We start from the raw sequence: 20799 nt of genomic DNA on the forward strand, positions 1-20799 counted from the left end.
ATAAAAAATAAAAAACTATTCACATCAGGAGCTAGTTTTGCAATATGTAGTTAGCAAGCCGCCCAAATAGTAAGATTTTTGGGCTTTCTAAGCGGCTCCCACACCCAAAAAAAATCCCCTTCTTTTCTACAGCACTTCCAATAAATAAACAAACAGCAAAATGCATCTAAATACACTCTAAAGCGCTCATACTATTACATTGTCATTCACTAATCTTTTCAATCAAATGTAACAAAAAGATAATGGAGGGGGAAGTAATTCAAAACTTCAGCAAAAAGTTTTTTCAGTCATCACATATTTACATATTCCCATTCTCCTCTATTGATGATTCCGAAGCAGAATCATCTATTGTGGAATTTGAGATCGTCTCTGATTGGCTTCCACTTTCACTATCTGAAGTTCCAGATGGCCTTTCTTCGACCGGTTGTTTTAAGAACCAATACATAATACTTGCCGTTAATGTAAGGATCATCTTTTGATTTACCTGAAAAAAGTTCCACCATAATGTTATTATTATCATTAAATATTTACTTAAGTCGAGGGAGGGCGAGGGGATTGAATCCTGGACCTTGCTGTTGGGAAGACCAGGAGGTGTCAATTGAGTTAAGGGTTGTTAGCATTAAGTTAAATCACACAAATAGGATAAAATGAGAGAAAGAAAAACCAAGTTGCACATCAAAGACTTTATGACTGCTTGGTGTTTTCACAGTTTTTATACTTAAAAAAGCCTGCCAACCCCTCAATGGAGTGAGTGAATGGGGGAGTACATAACTCTGGTTTAAACCACAGCAAATGTTACTTCCTTCAAGTGGGAAGGTAACTGTGATAACATCCCACAAATGATCAAGGAGTGGACAGTCAGCACTACAAAACACCTCTCGTGAGATATCAAATGTCAAGAGTGTGATGATAAATATCTGTCTGGTGTTCTATGTGACAGTAAGTGTGTGTGAAACTGGCATTGATAAAGCAGATACAAATGCACACTGAGCTACCATATGTAACAGCAGGCCCCAATTTGATTGCTTGGTAAAACACAAGGGTGTGGTTCTATTTCCATAATATATCCAACCCCAGTGTCCAGAAAAGAAAAATCCAATCTGAGGCATATCCTGCTGAACTTCTATCACACACACTCACACACATATATATGATGATGATGATGATGCCTATTAGGCTGTAATGACGTGTCCAATACATGCATAAGAAGTACATGAACAAAATAAACTCATGTACATGATTCCAAAAGTACCTCAGTTATGTCTTCAGGAAGCAAAAATATCGAACATCCAAGCTTCCTTGCAATACTAATGATGTAGGTGGCATTCATCTTTTTCTCTTCATCTGCATTTAAGCCCATTGTTTGGAAAGAAATGATTAGTAAAAAATGTAAGACATTCAGCCAAAAAAAAAGGTTCAAATTTGCATCATCCCAAGCAGGTAATAAGGTATATATTGGAGATGCATAATTAGGAAGGTAATGAGACCATGGTATATATTAACACTCTAACAAAAGGAGAAATCTCTGTGGTCTGATTATAAAAACAATTTCTTGTTTTTTAATAAAACCTATAGCTCAAGTATATGGACAACAATATAACATCACAAACCATTATCCTCATCTGTATGCTTTCAAATATTATATAAACAAAAATGAGACAAAAAGCAGATTGAAGAAAAACTCATTAGTAAGAATTCAAATGGCAAACTCTTAGTTCTGAACGACACTTTCAATCATGGCAAGACATGCCTCTCAAACTATCAAGCAATGAACGCTTAACACCATAAACCATAAATTGTCGCATATTCACACAAATTTTGATAATATATAAAAATGTATGAAGCAGATTGAATAATGTATTTGAATTCTTGAATAATAGAATTTTTGCATTATATCTCCAATTTTTGTACCCACTAAAAGTAACATATGAAATATGGATTATGACAGCAAAAATATTATTAAAGAAAAACCTAAAATAATGATAATTAATGTTTGATTAAATTCAGAATACTATTGCCTTCATTTCATTTATACCTGCAACAATTATAATGCACATTGTTCTTTAAGAACATTTCTGTGTGAGCCTGTGGGTGTGAACATAGACACCCTCATCTTAAAACAGTATATGGAGACTCAATTCAGCAAGCCTTCATCCTCATAGCCTCCGTTTGGATTGAAATGAAAAATGAAAATTATTTTACTATTCAACTTATTGTTATTTTTGCTACTATTTATGAACCCTACTGTAGTTTTTGATATTATTTATAAGTTTCACTGTACTATTTCAACTAACTTTTACATTTATTTACAGTACTTTCAGCAAAAAAATTTCAATTTTAGCAAAATAAGTGATTCTCAAACAGATCTATAGTATGCTAATATACCTTAAATCACCTTAAAACTTGTATATCAATAATTTAAGATAACTAGATAGTTGATTTAGGATTGTAAAAAAGATGGGAAAATCTGAAATTGAATGTCCCCAGGTTGTGAACAGCTGCACGAATAATGCATGTGAACAGTACATATAATTAATATTGTGGACAAGATAATCAGCCCCCCTAAATGCAAACTCCAATGCTTCAACAGAAAAGATCAAATTTCCATGTAACAAAGAAAAAATTATACATAACCACACAGTTCAAGTAAAAGTCTAATGAAAGAAACTTTGATCATGTAAATTGAAAGGCACAACTACCTGTTATGCCTTTTGTAACAAGACTCCAATTTACAGCTCGTGGCTGCACAGAGCTAAGCAGCTCAAGGAAAAAAATTCCATCTGACAAGCGTTTATCCTAAAAAATTGAAATAGTAACAATTAACAAATTAGATTGCTGCCATTCACAAAATAAAAAGTAGTCACAGTCCAATCCTAAAAGATACCTTAAATCATAACAATCATAACATGTAAAGTTCATTTTAAAGCAATCTTCTGGATAATAATAGGAAAGGATATCAAGTACAGGCTAAGATGGCAAACACATGTCAGTAGAAATTTAAAAATGATACAAAATCAGAACATAGATCAGGAATTCTACTCATCAAAATCAGCCAATACCATTTTTGCATATCTTTCATGAACATTGTTGTTGAATCTATGGCTGATGGAACTCCTTTTCAACATTTGATAGAAAAGTTTTTCATTTTTTTTTTCCCAAAAAAAAAAAAATCTCATTAGTAAAACAGTTAATACTGTAATCATGACTACACTATCTTACCATATTAGAGTTAATAAAAGAAAAAACTACTTTCCTTCACTCACTATATTCCAAGCAATCCACAGGAAGTTGGGACCACGAATATTTACATCATCACAATTCACATTATAAAACCTGTAATTGCTATCAAACTTCTTATGAGAGGAAGCTTCAGAGAAATTAAAATTTATCATGTCTATTAGCATACCATTTATGAGCCCTGAACTTATCAATACTTAAAAGGAAAAAGTTAGCAATTAATATAGCAAACAATTGCACGTAAGGAAAAGAGTTGCACAGATTGTTACCTTAAAACTATCCATGCGACTCCGGCTTCCCGAGTTGCTCACTTTGGTGTTAGCCCACTCTAGAATATCAACATCTGTGATTTCCTTCCCATGAGAATGAAATCTCAGGTTCTTTAAAAGTTGGAGGATGTTGCATCGCATTAATTGCCACAAATAAGCTGAAGTGAAATTAACATTATTTAATTCAGATGACAATTAATCTCCTAAAATTAGATAAAAAATAATACTACTACTAAAAAAGGTGGTGTCTGTTTTAACCCTGAAAAGTCCTACCAAATGGAACTGGGACTGATACAGAAAATTCATTACAATAAGTCAAGAAGTTTTAACACCAACATCTAGATTACTGCTAGCGAATGTGGCAGAGAGCAAACCTAATATCAACTTTTTATTTCCCTGCACAATATCATTTCCAGCAACATTAACCAAGGAAAACTTCAATTGTTTCCCAATTTTCACCACCTGGTTACAGTTCTCTACTTTTCTAAACGGCATCTTTATTGGAGGCTTATTTGCAATCTTCCAATTGACAATCCCTGGCGACACCTTGTCTAGGGTCTCCAAAAGTACCCACCTGCAAAGTGCAGCTAACTTCAACTCAAAGAGGATATACTATAGCAATTACATTTAAATTTGTAAAAACATCAATTTTATTTCCTTCCATTACAAAAGTTTCTCAATATCAAAATTCTCTGAACTTTTTCTTCACAATATTTTCAAAGATTTGACATAATGTTGAATTTTGGAAATATAATGGTATTTTATCAGGAAAACTGATGTGCAAACACTAGGGTACGTGATAGGAAGCATGAATACATTGAACAAAGTTTAGCTTACTTGCATTCAAATGGTTAGGATAAAGAACAATGATAAGAATTTATGATTACAACAGTAAAATTTGAAAATATACTCTACCCATTTCTAAGGTCTTCAAAGACATTGTTGATATATGTCAAATTTCCAAGACTATTCATCCAAAGGCGAAATGCTCTCTCTTCTCTGGACACTAGGGCATCATCTGGCAAAGTTTCAAGGAAAGATATTTGTTTTGTTTGGGTCGAGAGCCCATTCCTACAGGAAAATATTAATGATGAGTTTCACATCTCTCAATTCCTTACAAACAAGATAAAAAAGAAACACAAAATCATCACAAACAAAACTGGAAGAAGTAATAAGAATCATACTAAATGATAAAGTGGTAATGTTCACTACCCATTTGGATGGATAAGTTTACTCCAGTGAATTCACACAACTAAAGCATGCATGGTAGATGTTCTGGAAGTAACCATATGCTGAATGCTCTACACTACAAGGTTTAAAGTGCTCATACTGCTGGAACTACCAAAATTAACCATTAAAAATGCAATGCATTGCTCAAGAAGGGGTCCATCTCACCTATGCTGAAAAATATGTGCAACAAAAGCAAGGTTCAGATTTGGGGAACCTTCCACAATATCTTTTGCAGTCAAGTATCTCTTACAGCCCATCCTATCTGCATGTTCCAGAACTAACTTTGCTCTTTCCAAAGGATTTTTTGCTGCCAATGTAGATTGATGACTGTGCTCTGGTGCAAGTACATTTAAGAGGTGGGCATAAGCTTCTCCATCCTGCAAGTTAAGCATCTTTTACTGTCAAATACCAGTTATATACCAACAATGAATACTAAAACCTTAGGTGTAAATTTTATTGTGGCATTACAGAGTCAAATCATTAGTTTTCTTTTTGTTGGTTTCTGTTAAGGAAGGAAAATATCTACCAATTCAATTCTTATGAGTAAATGGAAGCATATAATTTAATAGGGAATTCACGACATTTGAAAGTTAATCTGACAATAACAGCAACAGCTAGTGGCAATGATCTTTGAACCAAATTCTTTCTCCTCCCATAAACAAGGGGTGGAGGGTTTATTAGAATTATGGTTAAATGATTGAATTAACTATTTTCTAATAGCTTAAGCTTTTGAGACTATCAGTAATTTATCATAGTATCAAAGCAAGTGTTCATGAATTCAAACCTTGTCTCCACTCTACTTGCCATTTAAAAGTTATAAACTTAAAATTCCTAATCAGGGTTAGGTCACAGACAACAAGAACAACAAAAGTATGAAGAAGAAGAAGAAGAAACAGCAACAGCTAGTACCTTACTATTCTGTTTGTTTTAAAATACAAAAAGAAAGAAAGAATGAAATGATGTTCTGTATGACTCATGTTATTTAGTTTGTAATCTATTACATGAGACCATAATGATTCAACATAAATAGATACCTTCAACAAATGGTCTCAAAATTTAAAGTTGTATAACTTCCACATTTTCATTCTCATAGGAATCTAGGATTTCTTCAATTACAGTTCAAATGACAAGATATTATTAATTTGATTTACAGTAATAGAAGATATTTAAAAATGCTTAAAAGAGTTCAATTCTCAAATTTGAGCTAAATATACGCCATTCACAAGAAATATTATTCAAAATTTTATCAGAGACTAATACTTGACAAACATGACTAAAATAACTACTTAGCTGTAAAAGGGAATCAAATAAAAAACAGTATGTTTAAACTCCTGCTTTAAGTCATCTACCTTTATGTCAGATGAGAAGTTTGTGACAATCTTCTTGTATCCAGCTTTCTTCAATTGAAAATTCATCCACCTCAATAAGATCTTCTCTGGTGGTAGACTCATCAACTCTTCCACATCCTGTTGGTTTTAAATATAAGAAGATAATCTATTAGGAATTTATTGACGTAAAGCCCTGTTCAATAATTGTAATACAGCCAGTTCTTCTAATGAAAGAACACATTTACCTTACTATCGTCTACCAACTCCACCAACTGAGGTGTCTTCTTTAGGTTGAGGTCTGCTAGTAATTGTATCTATTATTGAAGAACCATTGGAGAGTCAAATTTTATCTTAAACACAACTAGTATGAATGCTAAAGACTAAACATGCTTTATCAATTCAATGGATGCATAACCTTAAAGGCTTTCACTAGATACCCATAGTTTACTTTATGTCCATAAAACATTACGAATTTGAAATTCATCATTTGTAAAGCCAAAATTAAGTGCATAACCATGAGATTCTTACCTTTATGATCTGAGAGATCACTCCAAGCACAAGATGACGCTGAAAACAATACAAAGAGGAAATTATTCATACTGATAAGCAGAGTATTTAAGATTATGGATTCCTTTTTCTTTTTATTAAAAAAAAAAAAAACATTATAAGTGATTGAAACTCTGTATAATTCATCCAGCAGAAGGAATACGTAGAATAAAAGATGCAAAAGCTGGCAAAGAATTTAAAATATTTAATAAACCTATTTAGATAGGATTGGTTTCTGGTTTAAACTGCTGGATTAGGAGGGTAGGTTCTTATTAATAGCTGATAAATGGGGTAGAATTTTCTCAAGGTCTTCAGTTAGTCCAGTTAGGATAGTTTCAAAATTACCAAACAAACCTATTTAATAGTATGACTACAGATATTGTGCACTCTTTAAATTAGTCATCCAACCAAAACCATTTATCCACATAAATCCAAATGTTCCCATCTCCCATTCATATAGGGAGGAAACAAATCATAATCTGATGACAAGGAAAGGAACCAATGATTAAAAGAAGGATAGAGAGAAATGCCTAAAATATAGACTTGCATATGTATTTCACATGCAAAGATTAAGTGATTAAAACAGGACTGGAATATAAGATATCTTGAAAAGCCTTGCAATTAGGACTATATAAAATCCGGAACACTTTGAACTGGAATAGCACCAAGAAAGCAGATTTGTAAGAGAACTTTGCAATGTATACTATGGTCAAAATAGCCCTGCATTTGAACAAAAAGGCGGCTTGAATTCCCCTCTTTGGTTAAGTTGTAATGGATGAGCTTTACCCTGTCCCTTGTAGGCCTCTAAGTTCAAAGACTGTGCTGGATTACAAGACTCACTAGACAAGAAAATCAAATGTAGTATGAGCTTTCAATGTTGGCACCAAATCAATATTAACTATTTTAAGCACTAGGACATACTTTTAATTTAAGGTAACTAAAGGTTTCCAAATTTAAATATTGTAGCATGGCAACTAAGATGACCAGTTGATATAGTAAAGGATTAGAACACATTTCATGTATGCATACCCTTCCTTCAATAAAGTCCTGAGTCCCTATATTGACAACGGTACATCCAATGGCCTTAGCAGAGTTGAGGCAGAGCGTATGATTCTCATTCCTTTCCCATGGATTGAGCACTCTCTTAGTGTTAACAGCACGGTCATCAATAGTTCCCGGAACTGCCACATTAATTAACTTACTGCATCAAAGAAAAATAATGCTTTTTCTGAATATGAATTTCAAAAGGACTAATCGTAAAAACTTAATGAAAGAACAAGAGAATCAACAAGTTATCACCAGAGAAGAACTCCATCTTTTGCAATCTCGAAGAGATCATTGGTTGAAGGATCGATAGGAAGGTATTGCTTTAAAAACTGATCTTCTGCAAGGTAATTATTGATGTGCGCAACGTAAGAGGCCTTCTCGGATTGGCTAATTGTGTGAAGCAATGTTGTGGTGGCAGCCTTGAGGAATGCAGATGAGTTCTTAGTATTACTTCCAGTTCTAGCACTAGCATGGGCTTGGAGTTTCAAATATACCTGCCATCAATTTTGAAATTACATTATGCTTTTGTAAGTCATAAATTCTTCATTTTCAAATTTAAAGCCATCAAAGTACAGTTCAATCCCAAAAACCAATAATCTCACTCTGACTAATAACAAAGAAGAACTTATTAAACTACCAAAAAAAAAAAAAAAAAAAAAATTCTTTTGCCTTTTTTTTTTTTTTAATTCCTGAAAATTTTGAAAAAAGTTCCATAGAAAAAACGAATCAGACAATAGAAAAAGTGGAAGTAAAATCTTGATTTCCTTTATTTATTTTTTAAAATTTAACTTAACTCTGTTGGCAACCAAACAGAGTACAAATCAAAAAGCTTAACAAGATTCAAATTATCTTAGGCTTTCTAACAATCAAAACACAGAATTCATCAACTTTAACATAAGATTCTTTTAAACAAACAAAAAAAAGTACTAAAAATTTCAAAAATCATAAAACAAAAATATAAGATCTTCAATATTTGTGATTCCAAGGTTACTAGTAACTAACTTAGTTAGTTACCATTGCATGAAAAACGCTAATCACATCTGTACTATATTTAGAAAAGAAAAGAAAAACTAGTTTAAAGACTCAAATCCAATCCACATAATTCGGAGTATAACACGACACTGACTCTAAGGAAAAGCTCGAAGTCCACATCGTCGTGGTCATGATGATCAGGATAGAAATCATGGATGAACGAAGCTCTCTCTTCTTCAGTGAGATTCTCTCCAACCACTTTCAAACGAGACATCTTCGACGCCAGCTCTCCCAGTGTCACTCTCCCACTCTCCCTCCTCATGCTCATAAACTGCATCATCACCACACACAAAAAACAAACACATACAAATTCATGAAGAAGAAGAAAAAACCCCCGAGAAACTCGTAGCTCAACTGGCACTTCCATGATGTATCTAACAAAGATGCACAGATTTAAACTATAATGATGAAAAAAGAAAAAGACCCATTTACGTACGTGAGTTTTTAAGCTGCGGAGTTCAACTTGAGTGAACTGGTTCTGCAGCCATGGATCTGAAACCAGAATGCCTACATAACCAGACATTTTCTCTCTGTTTTTTTGGTTTGAATGAGAATTCGATCCTTCTTTGGTTTGGTTTTTTTTTTTTGTTTAAACTTTAAAGTAGTTGAGTTGGGTAGTACGAAGGAAGTGAGAGAAGAAGGCACACCAGTTGGGACGGTGTAGAGCTGTCAGAGTCCAAAGTGGTTTTTCTGTGTTTTAGAGAGAGAGAGAGAGAGAGAGTGAATTCAAATTATGGCAACCATGTCCCCCTTTTTTTATCTTTCTCTCTCTAGAACACATCTCTCTCTGTTTGTGTTGTGTTGTGTTGTATTGATTCTTCTATCTATTAAAACACTTGAAAGATGGGGGCCATGCTGTCAGTTTATTTTTGAATTTCATCATTTGGACTAATTTGTCCCTAATCTCTCTGATTTGCCACACCAATTGCCATCATTTGCACTTGAGCAACTACCCTTTTTTTATTATAAACTTTTTAAGTACTATTATTATTATTGTTTGTGTCCATGAGCGAATGATGATGTAAAATCTTTTCACTCTACCTAAAAGGGATTGACTTAAATAGTGATAATAGAAGGGTTAATTGCAACTATTCATTTATCTATAGGGCACACCTTAAATTATTAAATTTCATAATTAACATTCTAATTTTTAGAATATTCCGTAATGTCTACCCAACGTCTTAAAAGGTCTTTATAATAAAATAAACAAAATACACATTTTTTATTCCATCTCTAGAGACTGCTCAAAAAATCAACTGAGTTTAGCAAGAAAAAGTAAGAGAATTGGAAAGCGGTGACTTGCTTAGATTAAGGAGAAGGGGAGTAGAGTAGAGTTGGCTGAAAATTAGAGAAAATAATTCAAATAAATTTACTATTATACCCTATTAGATCAAGGGATGGTAGAAAACATTTTAATTAAAAAGAATAGAAGGGTTAATTGCAACTATTCATTTATCTATAGGGCACACCTTAAATTATTAAATTTCATAATTAACATTCTAATTTTTAGAATATTCCGTAATGTCTACCCAACGTCTTAAAAGGTCTTTATAATAAAATAAACAAAATACACATTTTTTATTCCATCTCTAGAGACTGCTCAAAAAATCAACTGAGTTTAGCAAGAAAAAGTAAGAGAATTGGAAAGCGGTGACTTGCTTAGATTAAGGAGAAGGGGAGTAGAGTAGAGTTGGCTGAAAATTAGAGAAAATAATTCAAATAAATTTACTATTATACCCTATTAGATCAAGGGATGGTAGAAAACATTTTAATTAAAAAGGGAAAAATAGTAAGTGTAATATGCATTTTCTCCGACATTTTTCCTCCCAGTTTAGAAAGGTGGTTTTTGGTGGACTCTGGGTGAAAACTTCACCCAGCCCCTTTTCCATCCTCTCTCATTTCCACCATGCCAAATTTTGGAAAATTCTCATTTTTTTTCATCTTTTATTTTCACCACCCTCTTCCACCCAACCAAACCGACTCTATCTCTAAACAAATAAGCTGGTTTAAGCAAAAAAAAATCTGCCTAATTGTTTAAAGCCATTTTTTTAACACATAAAGCTACCAGAAATATAGTTTGTTGAATGAGCAGCTAAAGTTGTTCTTAAATAAAATGAAGTAATAATTGGAAGCAAAATATAATATGTATTAAAAAGAGGTGAAATTTCAAAGGGTGTTTCGGTAATTGGGAGAAAAGAAGGATGATTTGGCCATCCTCCAACTTGTTGTGGCCCAGTGAATGAAAGTATGGTTGCTTTTAAAAAGTAGAGATGATAACAAAACGGTCGACTCTTGAGTCTTGAGTCTTGACGTTTCCTAAAACTTTTGAATGAACAATTTAAACTACCGATTTGAACTCTGAACAGTGGCAAGTGGCAACCGCAGATGATATTTTTAGCCATTGATTATTAGCTGCCCTTCTTCAATTACAGTTAAGGGATAAGGTTCTTAAAATCTTAATAATCATTATTATTATTATTATTATTATTAATGAGTTGTTTAAAAACTTTATTTATTCCATCTAGAATGGGTAAAATTTCATTTTTCTAGATCATCAAAGTACTGTCCATTGTCAAAAAAAAAAATTTTTTTTTTTTTTTTTTTTTTTTTTTTAATTCCTGAAAATTTTGAAAAAAGTTCCATAGAAAAAACGAATCAGACAATAGAAAAAGTGGAAGTAAAATCTTGATTTCCTTTATTTATTTTTTAAAATTTAACTAAACTCTGTTGGCAACCAAACAGAGTACAAATCAAAAAGCTTAACAAGATTCAAATTATCTTAGGCTTTCTAACAATCAAAACACAGAATTCATCAACTTTAACATAAGATTCTTTTAAACAAACAAAAAAAAAAGTACTAAAAATTTCAAAAATCATAAAACAAAAATATAAGATCTTCAATATTTGTGATTCCAAGGTTACTAGTAACTAACTTAGTTAGTTACAACTGCATGAAAAACGCTAAACACATCTGTACTATATTTAGAAAAGAAAAGAAAAACTAGTTTAAAGACTCAAATCCAATCCACACAATTCGGAGTATAACACGACACTGACTCTAAGAAAAAGCTCGAAGTCGACATCGTCGTGGTCATGATGATCAGGATAGAAATCATGGATAAACGAAGCTCTCTCTTCTTCAGTGAGATTCTCTCCAACCACTTTCAAACGAGACATCTTCGACGCCAGCTCTCCCAGTGTCACTCTTCCACTCTCCCTCCTCATGCTCATAAACTGCATCATCACCACACACAAAAAACAAACACATACAAATTCATGAAGAAGAAGAAAAAACCCCCCGAGAAACTCGTAGCTCAACTGGCACTTCCATGATGTATCTAACGAAGATGCACAGATTTAAATTATAATAATGAAAAAAGAAAAAGACCCATTTACGTACGTGAGTTTTTAAGCTGCGGAGTTCAACTTGAGTGAACTGGTTCTGAAGCCATGGATCTGAAACCAGAATGCCTACATAACCAGACATTTTCTCTCTGTTTTTTTGGTTTGAATGAGAACTCGATCCTTCTTTGGTTTGGTTTTTTTTTTGGTTTAAACTTTAAAGTAGTTGAGTTGGGTAGTACGAAGGAAGTGAGAGAAGAAGGCACACCAGTTGGGACGGTGTAGAGCTGTCAGAGTCCAAAGTGGTTTTTCTGTGTTTTAGAGAGAGAGAGTGAATTCAAATTATGGCAACCATGTCCCCCTTTTTTATCTCTCTCTCTAGAACACATCTCTCTCTGTTTGTGTTGTGTTGTGTTGTGTTGTGTTGATTCTTCTATCTATTAAAACACTTGAAATATGGGGGCCATGCTGTCAGTTTATTTTTGAATTTCATCATTTGGACTAATTTGTCCCTAATCTCTCTGATTTGCCACACCAATTGCCATCATTTGCACTTGAGCAACTACCCTTTTTTTATTATAAACTTTTTAAGTACTATTATTATTATTGTTTGTGTCCATGAGCGAATGATGATGTAAAATCTTTTTACTCTACCTAAAAGGGATTGACTTAAATAGTGATAATAGAAGGGTTAATTGCAACTATTCATTTATCTATAGGGCACACCTTAAATTATTAAATTTCATAATTAACATTCTAATTTTTAGAATATTCCGTAATGTCTACCCAACGTCTTAAAAGGTCTTTATAATAAAATAAACAAAATACACATTTTTTATTTCATCCCTAGAGACTGCTCAAAAAATCAACTGAGTTTAGTAAGAAAAAGTAAGAGAATTGGAAAGCGGTGACTTGCTTAGATTAAGGAGAAGGGGAGTAGAGTAGAGTTGGCTGAAAATTAGAGAAAATAATTCAAATAAATTTACTATTATACCCTATTAGATCAAGGGATGGTAGAAAACATTTTAATTAAAAAGAGAAAAATAGTAAGTGTAATATGCATTTTCTCTAACATTTTTCCTCCCAGTTTAGAAATGTGGTTTTTGGTGGACTCTGGTGGAAAACTTCACCCAACCCCTTTTCCATCCTCTCTCATTTCCACCATGTCAAATTTTGGAAAATTCTCATTTTTTTTTCATCTTTTATTTTCACCACCCTCTTCCACCCAACCAAACCGACTCTGTCTCTAAACAAATAAGCTGGTTTTAGCAAAAAAAAAAAATCTGCCTAATTGTTTAAAGCCATTTTTTTAACACATAAAGCTACCAGAAAATAGAGTTTGTTGAATGAGTAGCTAAAGTTGTTCTTAAATAAAATGAAGTAATAATTGGAAGCAAAATATAAAATGTATTAAAAAGGGGTGAAATTTCAAAGGGTGTTTCGGTAATTGGGAGAAAAGAGGGATGATTTGGCCATCCTTCAACTTGGTGTGGCCCAGTGAATGAAAGTATGGTTGCTTTTAAAAAGTAGAGATGATAACAAAACGGTCGACTCTTGAGTCTTGAGTCTTGACGTTTCCTAAAACTTTTGAATGAACAATTTAAACTACCGATTTGAACTCTGAACAGTGGCAAGTGGCAACCGCAGATGATATTTTTAGCCATTGATTATTAGCTGCCCTTCTTCAATTACAGTTAAGGGATAAGGTTCTTAAAATCTTAATAATCATTATTATTATTATTAATGAGTTGTTTAAAAAATTTATTTATTCCATCTAGAATGGGTAAAATTTCATTTTTCTAGACCATCAAAGTACTGTCCATTGTCAAAAAAAAAAAAAAAAAAACTTATTGTTATGCCAAAAGCCATGTAACCCAACTACCTAACAATATATTTTCCTCAAAAAGAAAAAAGAGCCTCATAGCATATTCGATTAAGATATTTAAGATTTAAATTCCCTTTACACCAATTATTAAATTATCATAAAAAATCCTATGGTCCTTTGCATAATGGACACAGATTCAAATCTTTTTTTTTTTAAGAATCAAATTCAAATTTAGGTGTATATATAGAGATTAGTACCTTGACCTGAAGGTAAAAAGCAACCATATAAATTTTAAATCCTATTGTAATTATTAAAAATCACTCCTTATGAATATATGGTATTATGGTTAATATTTAAGAATTATGTGATACGTTGTTTAAAAAACTTTAGAAAATTTGAAGAGTAATGTTACATCTACTATATTTTCACAACAAATTTTAAGTGTTAATTAAATTGTTATTGGTTTTAAACTAAGTCTACCAGTGACATTATTTATTTATCCATCAATAATAACTTTATTGTAAAAATGTTGTGAACGTAACATTTCTCAACATTAGAAATTATCATCTTTCTACTAATTCCAAAGATTTATGCCTCAATCCAAATGATTAATAGTAATTTATTGAAAGAACCGAGGAATCCCAAGTAAACAGAGTTGGGAACACATCACATGTGAAATGAATAAAAACATACCCGAACTGTAGCAACTTTTTTATTTTATATAAAATAAATTAGGTTTGGGATTAAGATCTTTACCTGCCTATCTTCCCCTAGCTATAATTCATTAGATCCATCAACGAACTTCTTGGGATCATTCAAAAACATTAGACACGATTAGACTATACTTGTCCAATCACATGATTTACATTTTGATCATTCTATTTGTCTGCACATCCGAATCAACAGGAAAAAGCTGAGGGGAAAGTAATTTAGATCCTTAGAGTGAAGATTTATTTCACATCAAATTTACTTTCAAAACTCCCTATGATTTTATGTGTTAATAAAAAAAATCAAGTGAAGAAGAGTTAAAAAGTAAAGATTCTCAAGCACTTTGTTTTTCTTTTATATAAATCTTGCAAAGCTTGTGTTATCCTTAAGTCTCACATTGATTAAGAATGAATTCCTTTTTTAGTTTTATTAATCTTTGTAAACTTTTAATAATATATGAAGTTATAACTTATAAGGATTAACTAAAAGGTTGTCTCTCCTTTTGCAGGACACAAAATCAACCTTTAAGGATTATACATTTGCCTGATTTTATAATCCTGGGAGATCCTTTCTTGATCTTCTTATTTACAAAACACATTTTTAGGTTGCCAGAGCATTCTTGCTAATACTTAAGATAAAGAGTTATTATTTAGTATAAGAAATTTTACATTATCAAACTAAATTTCAACAAAAAATTGATGGGATAACTTGAGAGAGAAAAATATTAATGGTAGCAGATAGGGGGGGCATTAATGATAGAGGTTATTCCGTTATTGTTTGTAATGACAATTCCTGCCCTACCCTTCACTTTAATTCTCTATGAAATTATGATAGTACCTAATCTCATTCTCCCTCTCTTTGTCATCTAGATGTAGAATTGCATAACTTAATAGTTAATATAATATTATATGTTATGTCCACAACATTTTTATAACAAATCTTAAATGGTAGGTTATTATTAGTGAGCAAAAAAGTAATTTCAATAATTGGTTCAAATTAAAACTAGCAACAACTTACTATCTAAAATTTGTTATGAAAATTGAATGGATGTAGCACTTCAAAATGAATAATGGGTTCATTCTCAAAATAAATAAATAAATAATGGGTTAAACATTGTTTTGGATGAGATTTAATGTCACTTAAATTTCTCATCACCTTGTCAATTTCAAAACAACACCCCACCATTTATAGGAATTGAATAGTAAGTATAAAAAAAGACATTGACCTTTGTTTGGTAGGGGAGAAGAAAAGAAAAGGGATTTTTTTTTTTTTTTTTTTGAGTCTCTTTTTCCTGGCATGGTTTGCTGTTTATTATTATTATTTTCCCTAAGAAAGGTTAGAAAAATTATGCAAAGGTTGTCTCAAGCACCAAATTTCACTTTTGCAAATACTTTATAGAGGACCCGAAAAGAAATTTCCTCAACATAATGATGGAACAGATTTCTCTTCACAATTTTTTTTTCTTCTAAAGTTCTGATTCTGGCTATGAGCAGTAAGCAGGTATTCTATTCCAAAGTTTCCTTTCATTAAAAAAAAAAAAAAAAAAAAAATCCTGTTATTATAATGGTGATAACATGTACCAACAAAAATCAGACATTGGAATGCAAATGAAAGGTTAAACTTCTTTGACAAAACCAAAACAGTGCAATAATTAAAGTTGGAGTCTTGGAGAACAGAAGAACAAAGGATAGATAACTTAAGAGTCAACACACTTATCTTGCTTGCTTGGAGTTAGCACCAAGTAAGAAAGAACAATCTCTAAGAGTCACTACCAAAGTTTGGTTTAGTCAAGACTAGACCATTGAAAAATTTCAAGAGAAATTTTATTAATCAGTTAAACTATAATACAAAATTGAACCCTAAGAGTAGTTTGTTAATAGAGTTTCAAACTTATTATCCTAATAGGAATAGAAGATAACTTTACTTTTAATGCAATAAAAGAACTTCAACTCTTAAACCAAATAGGAAAAGAAAATTACAAATTATACCCAAAAAATATATATAATTTCTAAGTATCAAATGATTGGACTTAAGTTTTTAAACTTAATTATTAACAGGTTCCATCCATAAAACCATAGGTTGGGTCATCTTTTTTGTACATGTATAAGTTTGTATAGCTGAAAGCTTATATCTTGTTAGTAGCAGTAACTTATTACAAATATTATAAATTAAAATGAATACATTAACTAGTGACAACATTTTCTTTTTTATTTTTATTTGGTAAACTCACTTCAAAAAATCGACCATGTTAAGAACATTAGGTGTACATTTAGGAATTGTCGAAAAAAGTTTAGCATTTTATTTTTTGTCTCAACTTTTTTGAAATAATCTTAGCTTTTAACTTTGCGTAACACATTTAACATAAAAGTTACCAAAAACTATATCTTTTGATAAACACTTCACAAATATGTTACTAAAATAAGCAATTCCAAAACGGACAATCTAGTAACGTTGAGTGACACAAAGAGGAGATAACTCCCAACTTCCAGGCTCTCCTTTGAGATTGTTCTTAAAACCCTGCAAAGTAATTATATCCATATCATGCATAGTTGTGAGGCACTAGCTTTGACAAGACGGCTCACGTGGGCAACCAAACTTTAGTAATTGGTTTTATTCTCATAAAAGAGACTCATCTCATGAAGAAGAACTTTTTTGTACATGTATAAGTTTGTATAGCTTTTTTTTTTTTTTTTTTTTTTTGAGAAACTTATAAGTTTGTATAGCTGAATGCTTATATCTTGTTAGTAGCAATAACTTATTACAAATATTATAAATTAAAATGAATACATTAACTAGTGACAACATTTTCTTTTTTATTTTTATTTGGTAAACTCACTTCAAAAAATCGACCATGTTAAGAACATTAGGTGTACATTTAGGAATTGTCGAAAAAAGTTTAGCATTTTATTTTTTGTCTCAACTTTTTTGAAATAATCTTAGCTTTTAACTTTGCGTAACACATTTAACATAAAAGTTACCAAAAACTATATCTTTTGATAAACACTTCACAAATATGTTACTAAAATAAGCAATTCCAAAACGGACAATCTAGTAACGTTGAGTGACACAAAGAGGAGATAACTCCCAACTTCCAGGCTCTCCTTTGAGATTGTTCTTAAAACCCTGCAAAGTAATTATATCCATATCATGCATAGTTGTGAGGCACTAGCTTTGACAAGACGGCTCACGTGGGCAACCAAACTTTAGTAATTGGTTTTATTCTCATAAAAGAGACTCATCTCATGAAGAAGAAGACCAACAAGAGATATATACATTTGAAGGGAGCATGGTAGGACAGAATAGGTAGGCCAATGTGGGCATATATAGATGGCGTGATACCAAATCCTAGTCGGTGGAGGTTCATACATTTTCAAATACGCTTAACAGAAAAAGGCAAATATAAAAAGGCATGTAGAAGGGCATGATGGAAAAAAAGCTCAATAAATAATTGAGGAATATACAATACCAGCCATCCTTGCTTGGTTTGCTTCTACTTCTAAAAACATTCAAAATCATTACTAAGGTCCACTTATGTGTATACTTATTCAAGTATCAAAACTGGGTCCTCTCCACACATGTTATTCCACTAATGTTATGTGTATTTTTGAATCTGTCATCATTGTTAGCTGATTCGGTACATATCACACATCACCAAAGTATTGATTTTGAGGTATACTAGGACTTGATTCGTTTCATCATTAGATGTTTAGTTTAATCATGATTAACATTACAGATTTTTATTTTTTTTTATTTTTTTTTCTTTATATATATACACAATTTACAACAAAATAGAGTGAACGATGTACGTTATTTATTTTACATTACTAAATTCTACAATACTCCTCCTTTTGATGTCCTACAATGGTTTTTAATTTTGAATTTTGACTATTAACAAGTCTTGACCTACTTTCTGTCTCATCGGACAACATACGATGATCAAAAATGGATTTATGATGGAAGGAGGTATTTCGCCGCTATCACAAAAAGGCTAGAATGCTATTTCCTGCAGAACTTGGAGTGTCTTCTGATGAACCTGGATACAGGATGAATGCAAGCAAAAGAAAAAAAAAGAGTCATTTAATGAAGAAGCTGGTTGATAAATTGAAGGGATCTAATATGGGAAATGATTTGACAAGCTTAACAAGATAGAATTTTTATGACTTAATTAGGGTTTGATGTAATGTTATAAGAGTTGGATTTTTTTTTTTTTTTTTTTAAACCAAAACTTTGCTAATCTGATATTAAAAATAGAAAAGGTTGCATTGCTATTTAAGCAAAAAAATTACTGAAATTACAAGTTTGCATGAAAAATAAAATAAAATAAAATTGAATGCAATTTACCATATCAGCTGTGAATTCAATCAAATACACATGATGCTAAATTTAGGGAGTGGGGCCAGGGGAGGGAAAGATGATCCAGAAAAAGGGAATTTACCCATTCTAGATGTTGTGCTGTGATGCCAGAGTCATTTCCAGCGTATATACCACCTAAGACCTAGAAAGTCCAAATGTCAATGGTAATCAGTACTTAACCATGCATAATTTTGCTATGTCGGAGTTACTGCATATATCAATAAGTGATCTGAGTTAATCAAGCCCATGTAACATAGAGGTTATGTGAAGTCCTAAAGTCCGTTGGGCTTAAAAAATTCCAGTCACAATTGAATAAGCTAATAGTATATATGAAGTCACTTACCTTGGAGACGGTCTCCAGAAACATGCCGGGGCGCACAGGCAGTGGCTTCTTTCCAGTAACACTTTCCTGTGAATCATGAAAAGTGGGTCAATATACCTAAATACAATGACTCTTCACATGCATATATAAATGAATACACACACAACCACATGCTCCTTTCAAAAGATAATGGAGTGCAGTAAAACCTACCCATCCTGCAAATCCACTTAAGTCCCTTGCACCTGTACTGTTTTCCTCATCACTGTCAGTGTTATCAGCACCTTCATCTTTTCCTTGCATTACATTTTTTATCATCTCGTGGACAGTTTTCCCTGGTTTCAAAGCTACCAGTTTGGTTAAGAAATTCACCTGCAGTGACAAGTAATGCAATCATGTCAAGATGCTAGTTATTGTAATAAATAAACATGATAGTATATGACAACAGTGCTTCAATATGCATTGAGAATTCTTTTTTATCTTCTCTTTTGACAGGTATTACAAGGGATTGAACCTATGACCTCAATTACCACCTTTATTTATGGAAGGTATGCCATTTTGTCCAAAGATTATTGGCTAACATACTTAGAAAGCTTGCATCGCATGTTTCATTGAAAAGAACATACTAAGGCCAATAAGAATCAGTCAGGTATCTTGTAAATTTATTTGAAATCTTGAAATGCATGCATACAGACCTCTGCTACAGGGAGAGTACTCAAGCCCCGGTGATTTCTCTCATCCATTATTCCACCTCCCATCATATTTCGAGCTTCCTCTCTGATCAAAACAAGCCTTGCAAGCAGTTTTCTATCAGGAACCACAGGCCGAGTTTCCATTGTCTGCATAGTTATTGATAGCTTGATTAGGGAAAAAAAGATAAAAGCATAGGGTCCGTTCACATTCCAAATTGTCACTTTAATCCAATGCAAACAGGAAACTTGTGATTCAGTCAGGCAAGATATAGAAGACATATTTCTAAGAACTTTCAACAATTAACCTCTATTAAACATTACAGACATTATTAGAATATGAAATTTAAGTAGAAGAAAAACAACAAAAATTATACCATAGTACATAAGATCGTAACGAGGAATAAACGTTATTGAAGTATAGATATGTAAGTTACAAGTTGCGACTATATTATATTGTTGACAAAAAAATAGTACAAGAACCACACTGAATGATCAGAGGAAAATTTTTATTAGTTTAGCTTGAGATATGAGGGAATAGGAAATCTGGAAAGATAGAGCCCACACTGTTCAATGAAACTAAATATCTTTATTGCTGTAGTCCTTGCAGTTGCAAGACAAGTTACTTGGAAAGAATTGATATATAAAAAATGGACTTGTCCTCCAAACTCTATGGTTATTCAGATATTCTACAATATTCAAAATTTGTAGGTCTATAAAGGCAGATTACTTTGAAGAAGTGAAAACTTCATGTTAAGTAAAAGAAACTTTATTTTAGATCTACCTTAGTAAGCCACCACAGCACGAGAGAGAGAGAGAGAGAGAGAGAGAGAGAGAGAGAGAGAGAGAGAGAGAGAGAGAGAAAAAAAAAATC

General features: G+C 32.2%; 2 protein-coding genes across 3 annotated transcripts; both read right to left on the minus strand.

The window, feature by feature from the left end:
* Positions 1-45: 45 nt before the first annotated feature.
* Positions 46-12443, minus strand: LOC112017745 (fimbrin-2). 2 transcript variants are annotated; one of them, XM_024050201.2, is made up of 14 exons: positions 12090-12443; positions 11747-11923; positions 7910-8151; positions 7640-7811; positions 6593-6631; positions 6310-6378; positions 6086-6202; positions 4902-5113; positions 4422-4577; positions 3881-4080; positions 3507-3664; positions 2700-2796; positions 1253-1344; positions 46-484 (listed from the first exon to the last, which is right to left on the minus strand). In XM_024050201.2, exons 1-14 carry the CDS (start codon positions 12174-12176, stop codon positions 299-301), a joined length of 2004 nt encoding a protein of 667 aa, XP_023905969.2. In that variant the 5' UTR covers positions 12177-12443; the 3' UTR covers positions 46-298. The 2 variants fall into 2 exon arrangements, with proteins under 2 accessions (XP_023905969.2, XP_065621512.1); XM_065765440.1 differs by lacking the exons at positions 11747-11923; positions 12090-12443 and adding exons at positions 8784-8960; positions 9126-9491.
* A 5910-nt stretch (positions 12444-18353) lies between these two features.
* Positions 18354-20095, minus strand: LOC136061410 (protein PEP-RELATED DEVELOPMENT ARRESTED 1, chloroplastic-like). Its single transcript, XM_065765441.1, has 5 exons — positions 19932-20095; positions 19450-19608; positions 19261-19326; positions 19000-19059; positions 18354-18597 (listed from the first exon to the last, which is right to left on the minus strand). Exons 1-5 carry the CDS (start codon positions 20079-20081, stop codon positions 18553-18555), a joined length of 480 nt encoding a protein of 159 aa, XP_065621513.1. The 5' UTR covers positions 20082-20095; the 3' UTR covers positions 18354-18552.
* Between the last annotated feature and the right edge of the window lie 704 nt (positions 20096-20799).

This window comes from Quercus suber, unplaced genomic scaffold, assembly GCF_002906115.3.
Source record: "Quercus suber isolate HL8 unplaced genomic scaffold, Cork oak 2.0 scaffold_628, whole genome shotgun sequence".
NCBI classification, from domain to species: Eukaryota; Viridiplantae; Streptophyta; class Magnoliopsida; order Fagales; family Fagaceae; genus Quercus; species Quercus suber.

Excerpts from the sequence above, each read along its gene's own strand:
- LOC136061410 (XM_065765441.1), bottom strand. The coding sequence starts at position 20,081 with ATGCAGACAATGGAAACTCGGCCTGTGGTTCCTGATAGAAAACTGCTT. Across the intron at positions 19,060-19,260 it reads TTCTGGAGACCGTCTCCAAG|GTCTTAGGTGGTATATACGC; the intron begins GTAAGTGACTTC and ends TGGACTTTCTAG. Across the intron at positions 18,598-18,999 it reads CAGCACAACATCTAGAATGG|GTTCATCAGAAGACACTCCA; the intron begins GTAAATTCCCTT and ends TCCTGTATCCAG.
- LOC112017745 (XM_024050201.2), bottom strand. The coding sequence starts at position 12,176 with ATGTCTGGTTATGTAGGCATTCTGGTTTCAGATCCATGGCTTCAGAAC. Across the intron at positions 11,924-12,089 it reads TCCGCAGCTTAAAAACTCAC|TTTATGAGCATGAGGAGGGA; the intron begins GTACGTAAATGG and ends GTGATGATGCAG. Across the intron at positions 485-1,252 it reads TTCCTGAAGACATAACTGAG|GTAAATCAAAAGATGATCCT; the intron begins GTACTTTTGGAA and ends AACTTTTTTCAG.